The sequence below is a fragment of the Sinohyriopsis cumingii genome, chromosome 12 (genome assembly GCF_028554795.1).
Source record: "Sinohyriopsis cumingii isolate HCF-2022 chromosome 12, ASM2855479v2, whole genome shotgun sequence".
In the NCBI taxonomy this organism is placed as follows: Eukaryota; Metazoa; Mollusca; class Bivalvia; order Unionida; family Unionidae; genus Sinohyriopsis; species Sinohyriopsis cumingii.
Genome location: NC_142972.1, coordinates 93,907,414 through 93,934,400, shown reverse-complemented (window position 1 = coordinate 93,934,400; position 26,987 = coordinate 93,907,414). Strand labels below are relative to the sequence as shown.

Below are 26,987 nucleotides of genomic sequence, written 5' to 3'. Positions count from 1 at the left end.
GTTTTGTAATATCAAATATATTCCAAACCATCACATTCTTTTTCATCCAATGTCTGTGGAAATAGTGATATTTGCCGTGTGATTTGTGACTTATATTTATTGAACACGCAACTGACAATGTTTGTCTTATACAAGTTTGATATTCCAGTTGTCATTCTGTGTATTGTGAATGTTTTTATCATTGTTTCCTTGCTATAATTTCTGAATGCTTTTTTCCCAAACAATATTAGTTTTTAAATGCTAATATGGAGCTGTGTTGAAGACCGTTAGCAATGAATGAAATTAACTTATGCAATTTCACCATCACGCTGAATTCCTGGGTTACATGTACAACTCGAACACAATAACAATATCTCTTGGAACAAAACGAAACATCAATAAAACAATTAATTTTACACGGATTGCAATGATACATGTGCATTTTGAAAGACACAATTTCTATACAACCGGGATATTGCTTTAGAATTGGGGTAGTGAAATATATTGGTCTATACGATCAATAATTCTTGCATGCAAGTAAATTCATACAATTTATATGTTGCTTAATCTACGGGAAAGTAATTTGGTAATATGAAACAGTCTCATCAGGTCAGGAACTTTAGTTTACTTGTGAAATCATTCTTCAAATAAAACAACGATTTTCATTGCAATAAAACTTTTGTTCACACGTGAAACAACTTTGGAAGAAATATTTCCCTTTGATGGAATAGCATTTCGTTCACGTGAAGTTATTTTATATTTAATTAATAAGAAAAGGCATGATACAACGAGGAAACAATTTTAGAAAAAAGTCTAAATTCCGTGGTCTCTGAGCTTGTCGAATGAGATACAAACTTCATGGTACTACTTCTTTGTAAACTGATAGCAAATGTATGACAAACGTTTCGAAGAAATTGTTTATTAACTACATGAAGATAGCAAATATAGAAAGGAGACAAAAGAGAAGATATAAAGATGTTACGTCTTACAAACACACCTCATTATGCAGCTCGGTTACACTACCTTCTCCATCCATATAAGACATCTAAATAAGGTTGTCTGTAATATATCGAATAAAACACCTTAAGAAAATATTATCCTTGCCCAATAATCAGATACATTTTACTATGCAGATATGTCAGGGGTATTACAGTGGATTCTCCTCAAGTAATGGAATTTGATGTTCATTTTGTATTTGTTGTTTCAGGGTTTCAGCAGCTACAGCAATTATTCTATCACAAACAAGATCCAACGGCGGATGAATCACAAATTGCCCGTCATTATATGACCATGTTGCTCTAGTGTAATTCTCAATCAGATTTGTAACTGTTGTTCCGGCCTGTGATATATTTGTCTGTTTCTCCATCAAAATCAATACTTTTCGATGTTGTTCAATCGCAACTGTACATTCGTTCTGGCTCCAAGGCGATTTAATGAAAGCTGATGTTATAATGGGAACTACCACTAAACATTCACCGATGCATCTGTGTATTTCATCTATGATGCGCATACCAGGTATGAAATTTTCCATTCCAGTACAAAGAACTTCCTTGTCTGTATTCAGTGTTTTCTTTAAGGAGGTCCTAAGAGATGGTAATATATTATTTTCAACAACATCGTTATCATGACTGCAGTAGGGAATAAATGCCACGTAACTGAAATTGTGACTACGGGTTCTAATCTCGCTCTTTAGAATTTCAATATTTTGTGCCTTGCGACGATTTAAGCGAATCTTACGAACCACAAGAATTACAATGATGGAAATTATAATGACGGAAAGAGTTGCTGAAATAGCTTTGATGACTAGAACAGCAAGTAAACAATCAAAAGCAACATTTTCCTGTAACTTACTGTCAAGGAGAGAGTTCCTATTTCCATTATTACAAACCAAACGTTCCCCATTGATGAGTCGTATTTTTGTATTGACAACCCATTTTAAAAAGCCTTCATTTTCACACCTGCATTCGATAGGGTTTTCAGATAAATCAATCGATAGTTGCTGTGGAATGGTGTTACAATCGACTTCAAGACACAAACTCATAGACTGATTGTAACCATATTTGTATCTTTCTGCTATACTTTTTCTCTGTAGCGACAACAAAAGCTGATTTTTATTCAAAAGGCTAAGATTAATTTCGCTTTTCTTTGCTTGGTATGTATTTAGTGTTTCCAATGCTTCAAACGTACCAGAAGTCAGACCCCATAGCCTATTTTTACCTATATCTATCATTTTCAAATTCAAGATATGGCTAAAGTCGATACTAAATTCGTTAATGTCATTGTCTCTTAAATCAAGAAGCAGCAATCTGGTATTGGAAATAAGGAAATTGTTTGGAATAAAACTAAGTTGGTTTTGCCGAAGGTTTACTACTTCCAGCATCGAATTCTTCCGCAGTAAGTTATTGAAATCATCCGTATGTTGCATTTTATACAGCTTGTTTTCAGAAATGTCCAAGACCTTCAGTGCTGAGAGGCTGCTTACCCCTGATGGAGATATGTACTCCATGCCGTTCTTAGCAAGATTCAGCTTTACCAGTCCAAGGAAACACTCTACTCCTGTGAATGTCACGTTGAAATGAGCAAGTCTGTTATTGCTTAAATCAAGGACTTCCAAGCGATTACAATAGCTGCAATCAGTGTATTGTTCTTCATATTGTACACGTAATGCTCCTCCAGATACGAAAAGATTGTCAAGAAAGAAGTATTTCAGTTCTGGATGTATGATGCATTTGCCAATCTTGACAGCGTGTGTTCTTGGATGCGAAAGGTACATCTGACACCCACTAAAATCTGCTACCTCAACTATTGGAAGGTAATGAATGGTATCAGACCGGATTATACTAAAACAAGGAAGTTTTGAATGTGACATATTGAAATATCTTAAATTGTATAAAGAATCTTGTAAGTTGCTATTTAAAGAAATCCCCGCTATATTGGCGTAACTGACATCGATGTATAGAAGCTTTTTTCCTTTAAGAGCATTGACAAAGTTCTTACCGATGAAACCAGCTTCATAAATTTCTGTTTGAAGTTGCTGTAATGACAGAATCTTCAATTTATTGACTTTTCCTTTCAATGCATTTTCGACAACAGATAATCTCAATTTGTTGTCTCCATCAAGATGTAATGCTTCAAGTTCAGGGGTAGAATCAAATAACAATGGATCAATGAACTCAAGAAAGTTGCATCCTGATATCGACACAAATCTCAAATTGTTCAGTCCATTCAAAAAGGATTTATCAATTGAACGTATGCGTGTGAACATATGAAGGGAAAGTTCCGATACATTCGTCCAACTGATATCTTTGAAAAGGCCATTAGGAAATGAATCTTTGATATGCCTCGTTCCGATAAGCGTTACTTTCTGTACAACGATTGGCAAGTAAGGTTGAAAATCTTCTATATGTGATATATTTGTACATATATAAGACGTGCCCTCCAGATAACACGAACTTGATTCACTCATTCCAATTGTAAGAATAATTAGAAAACCAGCTGAACATAAAACATTTTCTCGCGACATATCGAAATCGAAATCTTATTTCCTAATATTACGGATGAAATGAGTAAAGTCTTCTAATAGTTAGGGTCCATGATCTTTCATCCATACGACTGCACTCTCGGGATTTTTAATATACTAACGTCCTTTGTGATCTCCAGGAAACGTATAAATATCCTAGTTGCATTCCAAATTGGTCAGTACTTCTGAAACAAGACGAATTCAAAGTGATTAGAACACTGTTCTCGTTATCATTTCCAAAAGGTTACAATATTTCAAGAGATAAATTCAAATATTATATTCAAGCATGATATCAGTCATCTTTTTCAAATCATGGAACTGTAAATATACCATGCCTACCGTAGCGTAAAATTGGAATTGAAGTAGAAACATAATCCTTATATAAAAATAAAGTGAGAATTTGATGAGATAGTGTTGAATGTTTAGATAATAAAATCTTGACGGTGTCAGCTTAAATGCATTGTACTCATATACTTCATGTACATTGCTTTCAAACATTTCGTTGATTCGCTTTCTTTGGATTTAGGAGATGCATATAAGAAGCATGATTACTTGACTCAGCAATGCAATAACCTGCAGTAATGCGGCAATTAAAGTCAGAAAAAGAAACTTCTTATAGGCATTGAATTTTAATATCATTTATATCGTTACGTATGCCTATAACGGCCTATACAGGTGTTACATATCCGCACATTATAGCGAAACTTTGCCGTCTTATACAGGATTACCAATCTCTAAACATTATGGTGATTGCATTGGTTGAGAGTCTGGTGGTTGGACTTAGCAAAGTGCTTACTGAGGCCTTATCATTCCTTTGATACTTCCACAAAGTGATGCATTATTTATTTATACGTGTATGTTTCTGATCATTTATTATCTTGGTTCACTGGATTTATTGAGATTTATAACCATTTTGAATAAGGTTTTGTATCTTGCAATCCCTGTAGCTCTGGTGATGTGACTTCCGTTCCTTTAATACAACGGCGAGGAATTTCTGCAGCAGGAACTTCCAGACACATAACAGGAATAAGGGAATAATTAATTGTTAACGATTTATACAACCTGCGTCTTATGATAGCAAACGTTTTCAGCTAAACCATTCAAGTTACAAATTAACTTTTTATACAGATAATTATATGTGAAACCAATAACAGAAAGAGGACTCGCTATTTCTGTTGCATAAGAATCATTTCCGATTTGCCCAAATGACAGAAACAAATAAAGAAAATAGCAATGGCAAGTTTTTAGAATATACCAAGCTAATCACTTTATAAGTGTATGAGTCTTACTTTATTGCATAGGAATGGATACAGATCCACCTTTAACAGAGCACCGCATATCAGTGTCTATGTTAATATTTAGAATAATATCGGATTGCAATTGGGGTAAATGAGATATAATTTCCCTAAAACAGTCACGTATTATATTGAATATAATTCTTATATAGGTTGATCATAGGATGTTACGTCAACAAACGATATCCAGTAGATGAGATTAATGACGATTTCTAAGTAGCTAACTCTTATATGTCAAAACAATAGAATTAAATGTTGATTCACTCTAACTAGGCCTTCTACGCATGAACATAATTGTCATAATTAAACCAATGTTATGCGGTTAAATGGCATATGCAAATTTTAGAACTTTTAATATCCCACAGAGTTCAGTTCTGGTTATCCACATATTGTCCACCAAATATTATCTTGTAACAAACACTTTCCTTTTTGCGCACAGAGGCATATTTTTAAAATGGTGGAATAATCTTGAATTGAATTGTGCACTTACTGTTGTTTGATACACAATGTCAACTTAATACGCATTTGTTGTCTGTAATATTAGTACATATTTTCATTTAGTGCTGAATGTATCCAGGAGTTCGCTGTTCTCATTTTGATTGGATTTCTATTTTAAAATATTTACGAAGTCATCTGTTATACCTGATCAATATGTAAATCCATAATTATCACATTTGACTAAGACGATATTATATGCATTGCGCAATCAGGCTGAGTGCAATAGGATTTTTCATCAGTTCTAAGCATTTATACATTCTGTGGTCCACATATTTGTATAGTGTTAATCAAAGCTCTTTCATAAACCGTATAAATATAAAGAACGATTGGCAAATATAACAAAACCAAACACATGCGCTTGTAATACAGGTATTGGATTTTTCATAACATTTTGTAATTAAGGTACCTTAAACTATATAATATCTTTATATGGAGAACTCCCTTTGACTATTATAGCTTCCTGATATAAAAAAGCAAGACAAATATTGAAGAGAGTTCTATCTAGCTCCTTTTGTGTGTTCGCGTCATTCAAACATTGAACTAGAGGTGAATAAACCATTGGAAATTAGAAATGTTCACCGCATAGCTGGCGATTGACGTCGATGTCTAAGCTTTATTAAATCAAACTCTAAGCCTTCTATTTTTGTTTCGCATGAGATTCGTTTTTTTCTAAAATACAAATAATGTGTTTTGGACATAATGCAACTCTCCAAACATTAATTATTAGCTTAGGATTTTCATTTTCGTTTTGAAGCATTTACCTTTTACATACGCATGTATATTTCAAACGGTAACTTAAAAATATTGTGAATGTCAGTGTGTCTGTTAAATAAAATCCCAGGACTTGTTTACCAAACGAAAGAAGACGCATACATTCACACTTCCTTCAGTGGCAAAAAGAGAGCCATTTAGCAATTGGAATGAGCGAACGAGCCTTAGTTCGAGATTGAAAAATTAAACACTACTAACACAAGACAATGCTTACTTTTAAACTTTCCACCATACCAGTCAATATCATAAACCTCCAGTGTTCACTTCTGCATCGATTATCTCACGTAGAATATACCTGGATTTTATATGCACAAACACGTGCGTATTATTCCGAAAAAAGCATTGTGCTTATAGCAAACCGTGCCTACCGTTATTACTTGATATTAAGAAGGTGTGGTAGGAAACTTTGGAATTATGAATGTCATTAAATAATGACCTTTATGAATTTAATGTCAAAGTTGCTTTTAAATGACAAATGCCTCTTAAGTCCTCCTTTGTCTAGGTCCCTTCTGTAAATGTCATTACAAGATTTAGTGCACGCTGTATTGGTCTCATAAACAATGGTGTCGTCATCTCATTATTATTATTATTATTATTATTATTATTATTATTATTATTTAGTAGGTTAGATGAATCTGAGCTTACGTTTATTAGGCATATGTCCTTTAGCCTCGTGTCTCGTTGTTCTTCAACTGAAACAAAACATATAAACATTAGATTATCATAAACCTTCCATGTCACCCATTACATAATTGGTAGGTTATCATTAACTAAACTTCTGTTCATTAATTGCAATATTTTTTAGTTTGCGTTGCTTTAATATTTCACAGAATGTTCTTTATTCTTTATCGCTTCTCTGTTTTCCTCAAATGGAAAGGAAGGTAGGTTTTTTATTAGAATGCAAGATTGATTTAGCATGACCTTGAAATACCGAATAATGGAGCTAGTCGGAAAATAAACTTTTTGGTTTGAAAACATTTTGATACGACAGTTATAATTGATACAAGGATGCATTGTAATCACAGAGGTAAATTTTCAAAATGGTGTCTTTATGTTAAATATTTTAAATTGATTTGTGCACTTGCTGCTGTTTAGTACACAATGACGACATTTGTTTTCCGTAATATTACTGTATATTTTCATCTATCCACTGTTGAATATATCCTGAATTGTGCTGTTCGCATATGGCTGCGTTACATTTTGATACTTTTAAGAAGTCATTTGCATTTAAGTGTTATACGTGATAAATATATCAATCAGTAATTATCACGTTTCTCCATGACTAAAGTATATGCATTCCGCAATCAGAATGATTCGATTGGGACAATTCGTCAGTTCTAAATATGTACGCAGAAAATGGTTTCTTTATTCACCTAGATTCAGATTATGTTGTTTCACAAAACACATGCATAAAAGTAGAAAGGATGCAGACTACATGAGTAAACAAATGCATGTGATTATATAAGCCAAATATATCTTACAGAGCCCGTGTGTGATCAAGAGGAGAATAAGCCATTGGAATTTGAAACACGTGAATGGCAGGCGATTGACATCATTTCTTGACAAAAGCCAAACGGATAAAAAACTTTCTTTTTTTCAATAAAGTTGGTATGATCATTTTCTTTACTTTGCTATTATATTGTGATCCGCTTTGTCGTCTGGTTTTAATATGTCAATAGATGTGAAAAGTGCTTATTTGTATGACGGATATTCCTTCGGTAATATGGAAGAGTGAGAGATAGAGAGAGATGGGGAGATAGCGAGATGAGATAAGAGAGGTTGTAAGAGCAAATCATTTTGATTTTTTGCAGTACTCTATCAGCTAATACACAATATTGAGGCTCATTGTGCCATTAGAGGAATGGCTTCTTTTTTATTATTTTGATAACTGTAATAGAAACACTTTAAAGGCTTAAACTGATAACAGCAACAACGATGTTGACCTGGTCGCTGGTGGCGAAGGCAAAGTTGTTGTTCTTGATGATGAACAGTTTTGATGTGAAAATTAATTAATTTTTAAGCAAGATATATAATCTAGTTCAGGATATCTGGATGCAGTTTTATGAACGTAAATTAGATACGGGTTAAATGTGTTCCTGGACATTCAATATAGGTATAATAATATAGAGCGTGATCTTATGGGCAACTCATCAGTCTATTTAAAATTACAATGTACTACTACACTACATATTAATTGTGATGCTATTTTTGCTATAAAACCTAATAATATTGCCTCCAATACTAATTGAATATTTAACAATATTGTGATTTTTTTTTACTGCTACAGTACCTAATGCTGTGCTAACTATTACTAATGTTAGTACCATAAGACGACAACAATATTAATCTGAAAATTAAGTATACAAAAGAACATACCTTCTCCTTCAGAATCGATTCTACTTGAGTTGTATTTGTACCCGTGTTTGATAACTTTGAGCTTTGTGTAACTATTAGTCTTCTTAAATGTACGACTTGTTTCATAATGGATCGCTATGCAAATCCATGGAGGTATGTCTATCATGTCAGCCTAACGTGTGTAATATTGCAGTCAAAGCGATGGGTTTAGAATTGACGATATTGTTGTTATCATATTATTATTATAGATAATGGGATACAGTCTATTTTAGAAGACAAATTTGTATTGGGTGCTTGCTGCACTCTGTTCAAAAGCTAACACGAAGGGAAATGCCCACAACATTTGTAACATGATATTGAGCTCTTACCCGCTATAGAAACCCAATTTGTATACAAAGATATATACTTCAGTACCGTGTAACTTTATCACTTAAACGATATCTGTCTGTACCAAACTATAAATCATACGAAACCACCCAAATATCACAGTATTGTTTGTGCTCGTAGGAGTAGTGAAGGAAAATATTTAAAATCGAATAATGTATGGTATGTCACGGGCACGTAAATACGGAAGTTACACAAATCTGACATTTGACTATTTAACACTTTCATTTTCTACGGTAGTGTTTTTAAGCAATGTACATGCATCGCAGGCGATTGGCGTCGATTTCTTGACAAATCAACACGGATACAAATATTTTCAGCTTTGCATAAAAGATAGTATGATCATTTTTGCATGTGTGTGTGTGTGTGTGAGTGTTGTGTGTTTTCTTGATTATCTGTTTATTATAGTCATGTACGTCCATTGCTAAATACGTAGACGGCAAACAACTAAATGCATTTTACATCTCACAGAATGGTGTTTTACGAAAGAGTTATGCGATTTATAAATTCACACCAGTATGGCTTAACATTACCTTCCAACATTCAAATTCCAGTAAATGTCATCATACCAGCGAAAGTGTGAAGCATGCGCCTTTCTTGACTATTATATATGGTTTCGTATAGACCATGTGAATTTAAAGTTGGTGTTGCTGATATTTAGTACTTGAGGTAAAGGATGCGAATGAGTAAGTCTTTGTGTTGTAATCAGAATGGCTTCAGTTTTATATCAATCATCTGTAGCTTGTTACATGTCATCCATGATTTCAAATCAGAAATATTCCACTCTACACCTTGATCTACGACACTTGAAAGAGGCTGAGTGTAAGGGGCTTATTTTCTTTGATGTTGTGTTTGGATCTCAATTACATTTATTTGGGGTGGCAATAACAATGTATGCATTCTCATTGGTCGGGAATGTAGTACTATGTAATACTCACTTCCAATTATTGCTTTAGTTCTGAAGTAATAATAGCGCTGCTAAGTTCGTTGTGAATTATACAGTGCAGATTGCGCAATCGTTAATGTAGACTTCGTTTAAAAGATATATTTTATTGGGTATTAATTAATACTCCGGTGATGTCGTGTTGGTATTTATCGTTTAAACCGGTCTGGATATATACCGCGTATCAAGTCAGGTAGCTTTAATTTATATTTATATTTTTTTACGAATGTCGCCACTCCCTAGACTGTCAAGAACTTGTAATTCCGCTCGACGTGTTATTTTGTTGTACATAGTGACAGGTCGAGAACCGATGTTAGTCTCGTTATATTATTTAATCGGGTGTATGATCCGTCATGTAGATGACAAGGTTATATCTATTTGTTCTATAATCAAACCCCTATGACCAGATATTTTGTTTCCAAGACTTGATTGTGCGCGTTTAAATCTCCACATAATATTACCCATTCTCCAAATTCTTGTTATTTTATTAAGGTTATCCAAAGTAAAGCCATGTTTTTATACGTTTTATATATGTTGACGATTAATTTACGCATGCGCTGGATAAGGGGATTAGTTTAAATTTGCTTGAATTTCCAAATCAGAGGCTGGTCTTGTTTCCAGCAAATAATAGCTTTCTATTATGATACCATCTTTTACGTAAATAATAACCTAACATATTTTGATGTTTTTATGTCGTTCGGGTGTTTTTCCTGATTATATATATATATTCGGTCTGTCTGGAACTTTCTTTTATTTTATAATATAGCTAGTAGGTGTGGCATCTTAGGCACCTCTGTATTTTTCCATAATGCTTTCTTTTTTATTCCTCATTTCTGTTTATTTGGTTTATCTTTGTTCCCCAAATATATTAATTTGGCATATTTACTATCTGATCCTGTGTTTTATGTTACGTAACGTGAATGTTACTTCCGGTTTACAGATATCTCAGAGGGATTTCACAACATTATATCCAATCTAACAAATATTTCTCACTGGAACATCTTAATTTGTTTAGAAAATCTGTCGCTGACATATAATTTCCTGCTCGTTTAGGAGCGCCAGCAGAAACAACTACTGGTTGCAGCTTTGGCTGTGATATTATCAGGCAAAACAACACACAGCAAAAAGGTGTTGATGGAGGAATGACGGTCGTCTAAATGCAATTGGTGTTGAACCTGATCCAAACATGTAATTCAACTATTCATGGTGTGGTATAATATTCATATCAGGAGGTCAGTATTACATTGGCAGCTCTTCAGATGTGAACAGATATAATCAGAGTCGGCAAAGAATTGTGGAACAGCAATATTTCAGAAATTATCAAATTTGCCAGGCCCAACAAATTATCGTTCGCCGAACGTCAAATGAAAACCTTTAATGACCTCAGGAAATCAAATACTGATATTAATTATATTCTCGAGTCTCATCATCGATACAATTAAGACCGACATAATTTTGTCACCTCTTGCATCTATAAAAGCATTGATTTCCGCTGTATTTGCAGATTTTGCAAAGAGAGCCGCACCTGGTGCAAGTTGGTGCCATTGGAACATCTGGATGGATGGCACTGAAGACTCAGACGGGGCAGGGTGTAGGGCCGGCCTCCATTGTATCGAAAGAAAACAAAGGGGGTACGGGGATTACGACTACTAGATATGATCCCCTTAAGGTACATTAGCAAGCATTGAGTCTGCGAATATCGGGAATGTTTCACTAAGCAAGATTTTCATGCCCAAATTACGTGATGCTGCTTCCATGCGCAATCAGTTGCCAAACACCCAAACCCAGCTGAAATTGGCAATCTTGATAGAAGTTCGGGTCCATGTTCTCACTGGATTGTATATGCTATTGATTGACTACCATATCGCAGTCCAGCGGCATAACCGTCTGCCATTCTAGACAGGTGAAGAATCTAAAATCTAAGATATTTAAAAGAGAGCACATGCTGTTAAGATCAAAGGTAAACATGATCCATGTGACAGTCATTTGTCAGCCTATGCGACTAACGTTGCGTTCAGAGGTCTTATCAACTTGGCTGTGGTTGACAGGGATTAATGTTTCTTTTTTATTCCGGATCAATATCGATGGTTAACGATGAGCAATATTAAGTGGGTTCATATCATCAAGAGAGTTGTACATACGACCATCGATAACATAATGTAGGGCTGTTCTTAAGCGAAAACAAGCGTTTGACGATGACGCGGCAATAAGGAGAAACGTGGAATACAAAGACTTTACAATTGATAATAAATTAACCACATGGCGAGCTGAATATGTTGTTTATGTAAACAATTTTACAAATCTTCGGAAAAACCTTCAACCACAAAATAAAATCAATGATGATTTATTTGGAAGTCAAACGCTCGTCGACGTAATGGTCGCTGGAATCAATACAAAATGTAAGTTATTCAGTCAATGTTAAAAAGTCAATGATAGCGATTGACAGAGCAGATGCAAATATGTCTGGCGCGACCCCTTAAGCTGCTCCACGTTTTAGAAGGCTTGAAGTGCTATAAATCATACAGCCTCCCATCATCAACGCTGAATACACGATGGGGTCCACATATGATAGCAACCGCAGTTGCAATTGGCATTACTGGTATTCTTAATATTCTCTCGAAAAGTAAATTAACGTGTGGGACTCAGAATTACTCGAACACGAATAAATGATGTCGCTGACAAGAAATGCACATGCCACTACATGATTACTGTTAGCATCGGGATAAACAATTGTGAAATATTCGATGATAAATGTGTTTCAATCAGTATTATTAATCTTTCCGTACGTAAGCCATTGACGACGAAGCCACGTTTAGAATCCGTTTACATATAGGAATGACCTGCAAAATAACTAATCGACTGGATCACATTGTCTACACCCACACAATACTTAATGCAAGGTCCTGGCTGTGAATGTTTCCAAAATTATATCCGCAGTACTCGTACTAACAAGGATTTTTACATAGGGTTATTGATCCCATCATCCGCCACTTAAAGCTGGAAAGGGTGTTCGTTACATTATTATATAATAAACTACACGATCGTTAATTGAACATGACCTTTTTAAATTATAGAATAAGCTGGTATCCCTAGAAGCATCTAAATTTAAAATATGTACTTATTGTAAACCTAGAATCAAAGAGTTTTTAAGTCAGAAGTTGCAGGTATCGTGGAATGATGAAGTGAATAACAAACTTCATTAAGTCAAGCCAACACTAGGAGAATGGACTTCTTCTTACAGAGCCATCCGTAGTATTAACAGGTATTAACAGACGGTTTTGAACACTAATCATGTGACGGCCATAATTTACTCCATGTATATGTTAAACGAGTCAACTATTGATATCATTCAACCGATGCAAACAGCTGTTTTAATATGTGAAGCTCAATATTTTATAAACATATGATGAGAAATGGACTAGCATTATACCGTTTAGAGAAAATACGCGAATGTGCTAAAAGGTGTAAGAAAGGAATCAAAATAGAAGACATCGCCTTGTTTTAAACTATTCCGATAGTAGCAAAAACAATAAACGACGAGAGTTTGAACGTTTCCGGCAAGTATCAAACAAAAAGCGAAGTAATGATGATAGTCGACCGCAACGCCCATGAGCGGACTGAAAACACATTACAAAATTGTCGCCTCAAAACGATCCAGTATCAATCTCGATGTTACACGCTGACGACTAATCAAATGGCGGGTTTGAACAATTGGTGTTTACCATCTGGAAAGTTTTATCGTCCAGAATCTCTTCGTGAGCAGAAGACACTGGTAGTAGTACAATTTACGGAGGGTAAAAGTGTCGTTGATGAATTGCTCATCAATTGTCTTACAATGTCACCTGTCATTGATCAATTTGCACAGCAACAAATGAAAAAGAATCATTAACGTACAATGCCATTGGTCTTTATTGAGGATATACAACATTTCTTTGAAATACAAAACAAAATCCCCATGATTAATTTATGCTGCAATGATAGCTTGTTATTATGCAAGCTTTCTTCGAAAGGATGAATGCGAAACGTACTTTATGCAATTTGTTAATCTGATTACACTAAGTAACCCAAGTTGAAATAAATGGTCCGCTGACAATGAATCTCACTGATTTAACTGGATTTGCCGAGACGTCGTCATTCAGTGTTCTCAAAAATATATATCCGGTTATTCCTGTTCGATTTGTTTGTATTTTTAACAAGCCAGACCCGAAAATAAATCCACTAGACTACTGAGTAAAAACTAAAGACGGTTGGGCTCCAGTAGTTGTATTAGGGTTCATGCATGGTAAGGGAATGCTGACATTGCTGCTAGTGAGTGAAGCAATAATTTCGCATAGACCACAAGAGAGGGCCTGGCTGCCAAAACCAGAAAGCAAGGATAAGGAAGAGATATCGTTTGCAAAGGATATGGGCCGAAAAATCTTTGGCAACTTTGCATATGAAGTTTTATCTAGATCCTGAAGATATAAGGAAATTAGGACAAAATAATGACTGGGCGCATTCTAACACAATAATATGGCAATCCTGGAATTATGAAATGAATTAAATAATCTTGAAATTGAATGTTTCACGAATTCAGTTATTTTTCCGACCATGTCTGTTGTGAGAATCATCGATGCAACAAAAGAATCGCGACGTAAGTAACAATACATAAATTCCTAAAATTTAAATAAATGCCTAGGGAAGACAAACTTATCCTGTCAATATATAATACATCCGTTTCAAACAAATCGAACATAAAAACATGTAGACAATACAATACAGGACTTAATTTCAAAATGAGATTTTAAATCTTATTTTAAGTATTATACATGGAATCTACTAAATGTGCAGTCATCGTGAAAATGTAAGTAAACGCATACATGCCGCAGCCCATAATCAGAACTAATGAAGTTAAAATATTATTAATAAACACGACATATAATTATTATTGAATGCAGTATTGTTTAAGGTTCAATAAAATTGCCTTGACAATATCAGCTTATTTACAGTGTATTATTTTCTTAGCCGTACGCGGCGAAAACGATGCTTATTCATAGGTGTCACCTTCATTTTGTTCATCAATTCAATTACATTATTGATGCATATTCTTGATATTCTGTCCCTTTAATAATTGTCCATGATTCGATTTAGGAGCTTCTTTATTTTAAACAGGCTTACTTGGGCCGGCAATATTCTAACGTTCAGTAAGGCGTATATTATAGTTGAAAAATTACATTTTTAATAGGTATTGATATTCTATAGAATCCCTACCGTAACCTATAACTATAGCAACATAAACAGATGCTAGGTTTTCAAAAAAATCATATTGCGACTTTGCTGTCATATACAGGATTAACAAATCTTCTGGTGTCGAGACTGGTTTACATCCGTCCGGTTGGACATGCATACAGACGTTACATTTCTTTCCATGGATACTTCCACAAAGTGATCCTGCAGATGCATTATGTATTTAAATATTTAAGATTCTGATACTTTTATAATCTTGGCTCGTTTGGGTTATTGCAACATAACCATGTTATTTGAAGCTCTGTACTTTGCAATTCGTATAGCTCCAATAATGCTATTTATTTTACATGCTTTTGGTGTTGTGGAGCGAGGAGATTCTAATCGTAGGAACTGTGTAGTTGGAATTTCCTGTCGCCGTAGCCAATGACCACGATTAAGTCTACAGTCAAGACAAGACGTCTGTAGTATTGGTACCTGCTGACAGTGCAGATACATATTGAATGCTATGACGTTTACAATGCAAAGCAATGCACAAAGTACACCAACACATGCACACACAAATATATATATATATATATATATATATATATATATATATATATATATATATATATATAAAGGATGTGACAAGATGGCCGCTAACGCTTAAGCGGCTTGATACAGCTGTTTCCTTTTTTTAGAGCCGTTTTCATGATATTTGTGCATGTTGCCTGTTTTCATCTTCGTTATTGTGTTCGTTATGTATAGGCTGTTAAATTCGTATGTGTTTCTTCATCTTCATCTTCTTGTTTGGAAATGAGAATAATTAGACTTTTTCTCAGCTGTCTTGCTCCACTGTTTGTGAACAAACAGTCATCACGTGATACTCGCCAGTCAACCCGTTTATGCCACGATGGGCCTTCATTAATTGCTCCAAATGATCAATCATTGGCTCTCCACACGACATTGTGCTCTGGACTAAACGAACTGGGACTATATTCATCGTTACCTAAATGTAAACAGAAGCGAAAAAAGATACGTTATTTCATAGCTGGCCGGCGTAGAACAGGAAGAAGAATTCCAGTTATCTCCCTTATTTCAGCTCAACAATGTAAACAAAATTCGATCATTAATTTAGATAACCTGATCCAAATCCCAATTAACTTGTCAACCTTTGTGTCAACTATACAATATATACATCTGCGTATTGCACTATTCAATGCCCATTCAGTAGGACCACCAGAAAAGAGCACAGAAATAGGTAATGTTATCAACGACCAGAATATTTACATCTTTCTCCTGACAGAAACATAGCCTAAAACATCAGGCGATGAAACCAAGTGTGTGGATCCAACACCCACTGGCTGCTCCATCAAGTCGTTCCCCCTTAATTCTCGCGGAGGTGAAATTGCTGTCATCACAAAGAAATCCCTGATAGAACGTATTAACCACACCACAACATTCAATTTCGTCGACACATCATTTGAACTAGTCCAAACCACACTCACACTGGAGCAACGGTCAGTCCATTTTGTCCGCCTATACCGCCATCCTCATAGTAGAAAAACCATTTGGCTATCTCTTTTTGGAGCAGTTTCCGAATCTCGTGGACTATGACAATTCGATAGGTGGCAACCTGAATATTCTTGGAGATTTTAACTTTCACTTTGACTGTCCCGGAAACCCAAAAACATAAAAGATCATAGATTCCATTATTGTTGTCAACCTCAAACCATCAGTTAACCAACCCACCCATAAACATGGTCACATTTTAGACTGGATTCTTCATAGACCTGATGATATGCTCATACGGTCCTTCCCGGTATCCCATGATCTTGCATCAGATCACCTCTGCATTATATGCCATCTTGACGTATCAGTTCCTAACCTCCACTTTTATCTGCTACTAAGAAAAATCTCCATATGATAAATAGAACCAAACTAATGCACGACATCCAAGCTAACCTAACACTTTGTTTACCTCCTACCGCATACAAATTTAATAACTGTCTGTGTTCATTGCTTGACAAACATGCCCCAGGTACCAAGTGCAGAGCATCAATTCAAAAGTGTTCTCCGTGATATAGCAGTGTTAGGGACCAGCTTCGCACTGCTAAAAGAGACCGCCTTAAAGCTGAGAGCCTTTGGCTTTATACCAGACTCACTATTCATAAACAAATATATGGAGATACTAAGAAGACTGTCATAAATATAGTCGATGCAGCGAAATCAGCCCACTATACTACTAAGATCATGGAAAGTTCCAGCTGCAAAGAGCTCTTCGAGATTACTAACAAGCTAATGTCAAGGAACAAATCTACACCAATTCCAACTACCATCTCTCCAGTCAACCTTCCGGACATGTTTGCAACAAGTACAAATCATTAGAGATAGGGTTCACACCACAATTTCAATTGACTCGTCGTCACCATACAGTTGTGACACAGAATTTGAGCGGCAACCATTAGCAGGATTTGCACCTATCACTATTAATTTCGTACGTACAATCCTGATGAAGAGTGCACCAAAGTCATGTGAACTTTATCCAATACCAACATCACTGCTGCTTTAGTGCCCCCATTATTATTACTGTTATTAATACCTCTCTCTCATCCGGAAAATGCCCATCATTTTTTAAAACTGCCATGGTAAAGCCTCTGCGGAAGAAACCAACACTAGACCATAACGAGTCAAAGAACTACCGCCCAGTTTCTAATCTTCCATTCATATAAAAAATCTTAGAAAATGTTGTTCTATCCCAGCTTGTGTCTCATCTAAATTAAAACGGTCTTTTAAGCAATGTACAGTCTGCATATTGCCCTTGCCTCAGTACTGAAACTACTCTTCTAAAGGTAATGAATGACATTCTCTCTGCGATGGATAGAGCAAAGATTACAGTCTTCACCCTCCTTGATTTATCTGCATCATTTGACACAATAGACCATGATATATTACTTCACCGTCTCGAGCATGCATTTGGCATTTATGATACAGCCTCCTGTTGTTAAACTCCTACTTGGTCAACAGGACACATATTATATCTGCAAATGGAATATACACAGTGTAGTTCATCTATGTTGTATGTTCCACAGGGGTCTGTTCTTGGACCTGTTCTCTTCATCCTTTACACTCAGTCGCTCTTAAGTGTCATAAATCATTATCCATTGTTTCAACAATTGTATGCTGATGACACCCAAATATACAAATCTAGCCACCCAACTGAAGCTGAAGCTACCATCAAGATGTAGAGAGGTGCATTTCTGATGTGAAATCACGGATGACATGTAACAGGCTGCAGATGAATGATGTTAAAACTCAGACCATTCTGATCGCAAAAATACTACTTTCTCATTTACATCCTTTACCTCAAACAATAAATATCAGCAACACCAACATTAAATTCTCACAATCAGTAGGAAACCTATGTGTTACTCTGGACAGTACTCTCACATTGCACCAACATGTCATGAACATATGCAAGGCTGCATATCTTGAGCTGAGACGCATCAGCTCAATTCGCAAACATCTTCAACTTATGCCACTAAAACACTCGTGTTTTCATTAGTACTTTCAAGACTGGGCTATTGTAACTCAATTATATCTGGTCTACTCAATATCTGCTCCAGAAACGTCTAAAAATTCAAAGCACAGCTGCTCGGATCATACTTAGAGTACCACAATGAGAGCAACCCCTCCCCGCTGCTCTGTACCCTACACTGACTATCCATCCGATTCAGAATCAAACAAAAAATGTGTTCTCTGTGCTAGTTTTCACTATCGGACTCTAGTCCAAAACAAATATCCTACCTCACCCATGTGTACACCCCAGCAAGATACCTTAGCTCCACTTCTGACAATCGTATACTTATTATTACAAGTATGAAAACAAAGTCATGTTGACAGCGTTCTTTTGCATACCAGTGACCACCAACGTGGAAAGATTTGCCCACTCAACTTAGTCACGAAAACACGGTGATCACATTCAAGAGGGCTCTCAAAACTCACTTATTTCGACTGCAAGAACAAACTTAAAGACCTAATAATGTTTCCTACGTTAAATATTTTCAGCATGTTTTTTAATGTTTTTTAATTTCGTGGTGTTTGTTTTTGTACTCATATAACTATATGGTTTTTTTTATCTTATAGGTGTTGCCTAATCTTGTAAAGCGATTAGAGCTTCTAAAGATTAGGGGCTACACAAAGTCCTCATAATTAGTATTATCATTATTATTATTATTATTATTAGTATTATTATTATTATTATTATTATTATTATTACATTTCTTAGAGACCTGTACAGATTTAACACACAACAGATTTCATATTGGAAACGACGAACATGAAAACAGCCTAGTCCACTGTAAAAGGTGAAAAGATAGAAACGAGAGCCAGCAGACATTTTTATGCTCACAAAGGATATTAAACTCAATAAACACACTCTCTCCCCCGATCGATCTCTCTGTATGTGTCTCTCTGTCTCTCGCTCTGTCTGTCTGTCTGTCTGTCTCTCTCTCTCTCTCTCTTTATCCGTCAGTAAACACAATCTTTCCCACGATCTCTAACCCTCTCTCTCTCCTCGCATTATTAGTTCACTTGGCATTTCAAAACTGATAATTTGCTTTTCTTGGCGATAGATGGACCTGGGATTCCCTTTAGAACCAAACGTCATGTTACTTTTACCTCAACACATGTTAAGAGTATAGTGCAGATACCTGTGTCCATAAAAACGTAACTTGTTGTCATGAATGACGCACGCAGAGACACACACATATTATCGTTGTCATGAATGTGTGCCTTTGTTAATGCATTGGCGTCACCGAACAGTTATTCCATTATTGTCAACTGCAATTGCAATTCTAACTTATATCATCCAGTAATAGAAATATAGGCATCCAATCCAATTTTATTTCAGATCGTCTAAACAATATAAACATCAGAAGCTTACATTATTTGAGATTATCTGTACGTCTAGACATCAAACATCATCTGATTTTAAAATGCCGTATACTGATTTTAAACCTATTATCAATGAGTCTGTATGTCAAACGTATGATACAATGAATAATAAACTGTATGCATTAAAGTTATAACTTGAGCCTTAGTCTTATCAATACCACAGCAAGCATGGGGTCTATCCAAAAATCAGAATTTTTTCAAAACAAACCTTTTTATGAATATCCAATAATTTAGACATACGCATGTGCTACACTATATATTTAATATTTGCAGTGAGCTGTATATTATAAACCAGTAATGTATTTTAAACATGAAGCTATTATATACCCGAAATAAATATAAGGCATACAAGGATAGAAACAAATGTGGAGATTAACAAGGTATGTATGTATGTATGTATGTATGTATGTACGTACGTACGTATGTATGTATGTAAGCAGCAGGAAGGGCGAACAAACCCGGTTTGTTTCCAAATTTAGAAACTCCTACAGAAAAATAATTTGAGGAAACCTTTATTTTCGATTCCAAAGGCTGTTACGGGTGGTTATTTTCGATACAACAGACCACAAATGACCATATGTGTATCTAAGGACATCGTTAGCGAGGCAAATTTTTTTTTTTTTTAATATTTGGTCGAGACCGATTCGATATCGTGATCGTGGATCATGTAAATTTATCGTTATAAATCCATGTGGAGTTAACTGAGCGCGACTAAATAAATTTTTAAACTTAACAATATCCATGTCGCCGTTGCACCAAGTTTGATGAATATTTCTTAGCGTGTGTGTGTCAACGCCGTTAAATACCGCTAACATGTTACAATTATCCCTGATTAATTTAGGATTTTGTGTATATCGCTGAGTTACATAAATAACGTCTGTATTTTTATGTCTGCCGTGAGAGAATATTCTAGCCGGATTCGCTTGTTTATCTAACATTACGTCGTCGTACACAACTAAATTATTGATTTCTCCGTCAACATCTTCGACAGATGGCGCTTCGTTGATATCCGTGATAAATTCAATAACATTATTGCTTATCTCGGACGCGTTTTCGTTAAACTCTTTTAGTACTTGATAACATTGCTGATCATCGACGGATGGTGCAACTAAATATAATTTATTCCACTTTAACCATTTCATTATCAAATTTAACAATAACTGGTTCTCGATTAGATCTTATACTTGACAGAGATGATAATCCAAATCCAAATGAAGAACCGGTAAATGCTATCGATGATGCGTGTCTTATTCATGATATTGTTTATCGGAGTGGGATTTACAACAAAGACATATCGCGGACGTACATTTAATTCACGCGTTAAATTCTATTCCTAATAAATCTATCAGAGAAAAATTAGCTAGTTGGTTAATCAAAAGTTCAATGAAAGGTAAATTAATGTTCATTGCTGGTAATTAATAATATGGAGCCGATTTATTATTCTCCACGAGGATTTTTGAGAGGAAAATCAGCAATGAGTAAACTTGCAAAAGCAGCTAAGGTAAAAATTCCTGTGGCGGCATCGTGGTTATCTAAGCAAGCTGTTTGCAAATTTATCTTCCTCCGCCTAAGCGAATTGAACATGCACACTTTGACGTTAGCGTACCTAATAAGGTTCATCAGGCTGATATTATGTTTCTTCCTCCTGATACCGTTGACGGTAAAACTTACAAATACGTGTTAACGCTTGTTGACATCGCTAGCAGATAAAAAGAAGCAGAGCCGCTAGCAACTAAAACAGCTACCTAGGTTGCAAATGCATTTAGTAGAATTTATCAACAAGGACCTTTAACGTGGCCGCGTCTGCTTCAAGTTGATCCTGGTAGAGAGTTTATTGGTACGGTTTCGTCATTAATAAAAATAATAATACTAATATACGGCGTTGTCACACTGGAATTATCGAGATCAAGCTATTGTTGAGCGATTTAATAAAACATTAGCTGAGCGATTATTTGGATATCAATATGCAAGATAATTTATTTCTGATAAACGATCTCAGGAGTGGGTAGGAAGATTACCTGGCTTAATTAGCGCAATAAATAATGAAATAACACGAACAATAACAATGAGGCCGGCAATTGCAATTACAAAAACAATTATACTGATAATTAGGCATGATTTTTCAACTAGGCCGGTATTGGGCAGTATCATTGTTAGGTATTTATATAAACCAGGTGAGGCTGAAGGTGGCAGAAAAAGAGCAACTGATCCTATTTGGAGCGTAACATGACATAAAATATCTACCGTAACAAGGTCAACAGGAAGACCTGCAGTATATGTTCTTGATTCGTTAGCTACTCAACGTGGATTTACTCACGAAGAATTACAAATAATTACCTCTGATACTCAGTTACGACCTAAATCACTTAGATAACCAATTCGTGTTAACTGAGATAATTTTGTAACTCTAGATACGGCTAAATAAATTAAATTTGACCACTCGATGCGATCATCAACAATCCAAACATTTGTGTCTGAAATAGTCAGTCCCTGCGATGGATGAATTGTCATAGCATAACCTAACTTCCAAGGAGATTTTTCTGCATTTAACGCCTCCTCGACAAGATTAATATCAACGGCGACAATATCATTTAACACCAAATTCTTTTTTTTTCCTCCTGGTACATCAACGTCAATATTTTGTCGTTGAGTATATGCTGGTCGATAACATAACGGTACTGGCAATGACGGAAATTTCTCACGTTGTAGTTGAAATATTTCTCGCTGAAGATTATCACGAACTATGTTTCTACTCGCAACTATTAAATGATCTGGCCGACATAAATTTAAGAACTTTTTCATTGATGTTTCACTAATTACTTTTCTCATTACTTCACATTGAATTTTATTAGGTTGTAATCGAATTAATTTCTTGAACTTAGTAAGTGATTCATCAAGAGATCTATAATCGGTATTAACTTCTTCATAATAATCAACAAAGTTCTTTAGCCAGTTGTGTGGTGATTCACCGTCAATTGGATTTGGTTGCCCATGATCTCCAAACATTATTACGGCGGTAGTTTTCAACGACAATCAGTCAAGAAATAATTTTAGCGTCTCTAGATTTACTGTACCAATTTCATCCAAAATAATAATTTTATTGATATAATTTCCACCCATCCGCGATGAAGTCCACGTGCCGCCGCTGTATTTGAAATAACTGTGATAAGTAAAGGAATTAACGCCACGTTATTTCATTTCTTTCGCTAATCTATGTGTTGGTGTTAACACAACCAAGTCAGAGTTTTTAAATAATTCTATTACTCGAGTCGTTTTTCCTGAACCACCCAGTCCATTCACGTACACAAATTTATGTGGTGATATTGGATCATTCACGCACGATGCCGATGAAATATCTGGCATTGTATCGTGATGATATTCGTCATTATCAACGACGTCGGCGGATCCACAATAACAAAGAATATCCTCATTTTGTATTCTCCAAGTGCCCCATGCACCATCACCAACAAGATTTTCTAGCATTAACGAGTGTTTTCTATCGATGTAAAATGAATCAGTAGCTACTCTAACTGCGTGATTGGGAAATTGATTTATCATTGAAAGTAAATTAATGCTTACATATGCAAGCATCGATGATCTTAAATGAGTATATTGAGGAGATTCTCCATCAAGATAACTAACTACGGTACCTAATTTTGTTTCGTTGACGTAAATATTTTCTCGGTTACAAAATTTACCTTTTGATACGGTATCAGCAATTTTAAAATCTAATTCAGCGTCGTCCATAATTAACCTAACGTAGCATATTTATGTAAATTTTCAGCAAATTCAAATGATACAACACGAGCGAGAACGGTTAAAGGAAAATCCGGTAATGGACCATTAATTGACACTCAAGTCATCTCACTACAAGGATGCCCAAATTGAGCAAAATATTTAACACATTCACCTAGTCCTACAAAACTTGCAGGATAACATGCAGCCATGTCAACGCATATCATATTATCGTGGTCATATTTTGTGTTCCATAATCCGCCGTGACCATATTAGACACAACTATCTTGAACATCTTTGAGAAATTCATTCCTAGTTGGCTTCCATAAGTTCTTGTTCTCTAGCAACATAAGCAGCAACAGATGAAACATCAAAACAATTAGTTAATAATTGCTCAGAATTTGTCGAATATTTATTTGCTAATTCGCTCATTGAATCATGTAATAATTTATTTTGTTAACGTCACCGTTAGGTCGCACAAACTGATCATAATTATCTTCGCTGCGAAATAATCACACTGATACCGGATCTAATTTACTTATTTTGTAAATAAATTTAAACATCTCTGTGGTAGAATCTTTTTCTACCGTAGAATAGAATTTAACAACACGATCTCGTGGAAACAACGTTACCGCAGATGACCAAGCATGGGAATTATGGTCAATAATTTCGATCGATGCTCCTCGAGATTTATACGCGGATTCATATAAAATTTCTCCCGATAACGATTTTACTATTGTGAATTTTAATTTACGTGATAACACAGCAACGTCATTTATTGATGCGCCATTGACAACCGATTCCGCCCAGGTATTTATTTTTGTTAACCTAGAATCAGTTAAACCAGATCCAAGTTTAATATTTTTTAAATGTTCAATTACTCGTTCAGCTACACAGTTTATAGCCGATGAAACTTTCATCAAAGATAAATTTTTAACTTCTGGTTTATTATTTAACCGATAAATTCCATAAACAACTGCACTTACCGGATAAGATCTAGCATAGTACGGTTTATCTATGCCTGTTAATAATCCACGCCAGCTACTTGCAGACAGAATAATATTTTTTTCCCTCCGATTATAGGATCGCGTTTATCACGAATAACCCAAACGCCGTCGTTCATTTGTGCGATAAATGTTATTCCAAATATAAACTGTTCGTCGCTGTGGTTAACTCATATATAATCAATTATTTTTTTGGCTCGTTCGTCGGTCATTGTGTTATCGACGGAATTTGTTTTCCAAGTTGACCAAGTATGAACCGCTCCATCAGCGAAAAACTCTTTCTTTGCTTTATCAGCATCAGGTATATCGTATTCAGCTTCGTCAAGGTCAAATAATTTCATATTATATTTTAGACAAATATCTAAATAATAATGAATAATTGTAGATGGTTATTGGTCGGTTCGTTGACTTGTTGCAATAAATCATGCAAACGTGAATTCTGTGGCGAGCACATGAAAGCTGTTCGTGAAGGTAATTATGGACCAACGAGATGTATAAAATGTGATGTTGGAATTCGAGGAAAAACTCGATTATGCATAAATTGCGGCGCAAAACGCTATCGAGAACTTAAGCGACATTATGACAAAAAAACTAACCTTAATGACAGAATAATGAAATGCGAAGAGGATTATCTAAGTAGGTTTTCAAACAAACTTTGATTTAGACAAATAATAATTACTATATGAATCAAATATTCAGAAGACATCCAATCGTTGATAACTATGAATCATCAAGCGACGGTTTTGTCAGACATTGCAAAACAAAAAATACGGTCGGTACTGTTGATAAATAAGGTTATCTCAGATTTAAGGCCGGAAAGAAACATTATTTCTGTCACAGATTTATTTTCGAATCTTTTAATGGACCCATAAAAGATGGTCTCGTAATTGATGATATTGATGGAGATACATTAAATAATTCCATACAAAATCTAAGAGCAGTTACACAAAGTGAAAATTTAAAATCTGATAAATGTCGGTGGACGCAAAAAATCTAAGGCAGTTCAATCAGCTAACGAGGAGACCGGCGAGGAGATGGTATTTGCGTCGATGTATTCTGCTGGTAAATATTTTGATATTAAATTAGCTTCAGTGAGAAGGGCTGCAGAAAAGATACATAAATCTACATTTTCGTATAAATTTGGATCGTGGATCGAATTTTATTATATTCCACTGATATTAGATTGAATAAATATATTTTTATTAAAGATACAAATATTACTATAATCGATGAGGAAAATATCAACAATATAATTGACGCCGTCGAAGAACTAAAAAATAAAAAAATAAAATTATCTCCGGAGTTAGATACTGATAAAATTGTAAATGACTTTGATACATTTGCACAAAACAAACTTGAAGGTAGATATGTTCTACCAGCCGAATGTAAGTTTATGAAAAGAATTCAGCAGACGATGTATCAGTCGTTGGCATCTGTTAACGAATTACAAATTAAGGATTTTGTTGCTTTATCTGGTGCCGTCGAGAAAATTAGATCAGAATTATCTGATAAATATGAATCAAGAAAAGTAATTAATACTCGTGCGAGACAATTAAGAAAAATGGTAAATGAAAATTGAAAATTGTAAAAAAAATTATATTTTTATTGTTTTATATCTATTCTTTTTGTCATTTTTTTACTGTGGAAAGAATCTTTACCTAAGGATATCAGATTAGGATCTCACTAACAAATTAATACTTAACGTTTCGCCACGCATATCAAGTAAATTTCCATACTGGTCGGTTAATCTAAAATTAATTCCCGATAACAATCGATTATGACACCGCAGATAAACAGGATTAATTGGTTCTTGTATAATCAAAATCCCGGTGGGTTTTCTGGTGAAAACAAATAAAGAATAAATCCCTGTTGAGCACGATCTGACACAGACGCGTTTGCGCTATAACTATTTTCGACGACGTCAGCGTGAAGATTAATTGCGGAGACGTTTGTTATATTTACGACGTCTGGAGAAATATGTCGTCCGAGTCTACATTGATCATTATCATGTTTAAGTATATTTGGTGACAGCGATAATTTTTTTCTCCAAGCGGCGTGTAATTGAGGAAATAACTCATCGATGGTGTCAGTGACGGATTTTCTCATCTCTGGTACGTTAAGCAAAGGGAAATTTATAATCTAGCAGCGTCGCCTCGGTCAGCTTATGTAAGATTAAAAACTTATATTTATACATTGATCTATCATCAATTATTCCCCGAATTAATAGTTGATTAATATATTCCATATCGGATACGAGCTGATTCAGTATTTCTACGCGCTTAGTAATCTCGCTACATGAGCTTGATACGTTAAAAATACACTCTTGAAAATACCGTCGCAGC

The 26,987-nt window shown here is 35.1% G+C and overlaps 1 protein-coding gene across 1 annotated transcript in view; it reads right to left on the bottom strand.

The window, feature by feature from the left end:
• Positions 1-378: 378 nt before the first annotated feature.
• LOC149787003 (toll-like receptor 1) overlaps positions 379-26,987 on the bottom strand; it is a 45,661-nt gene continuing 19,052 nt past the window's right edge. Inside the window, exons 2-3 of the mRNA XM_089977552.1 lie at positions 6,709-6,755; positions 379-3,684 (exon numbers count right to left, since the gene is read on the bottom strand). Of these exons, the coding sequence (XP_089833678.1) occupies positions 1,127-3,502 (2,376 nt within the window). The 5' untranslated portion in view covers positions 3,503-3,684; positions 6,709-6,755 and the 3' untranslated portion in view covers positions 379-1,126. The remainder of the gene's footprint in view (positions 3,685-6,708; positions 6,756-26,987) is intronic.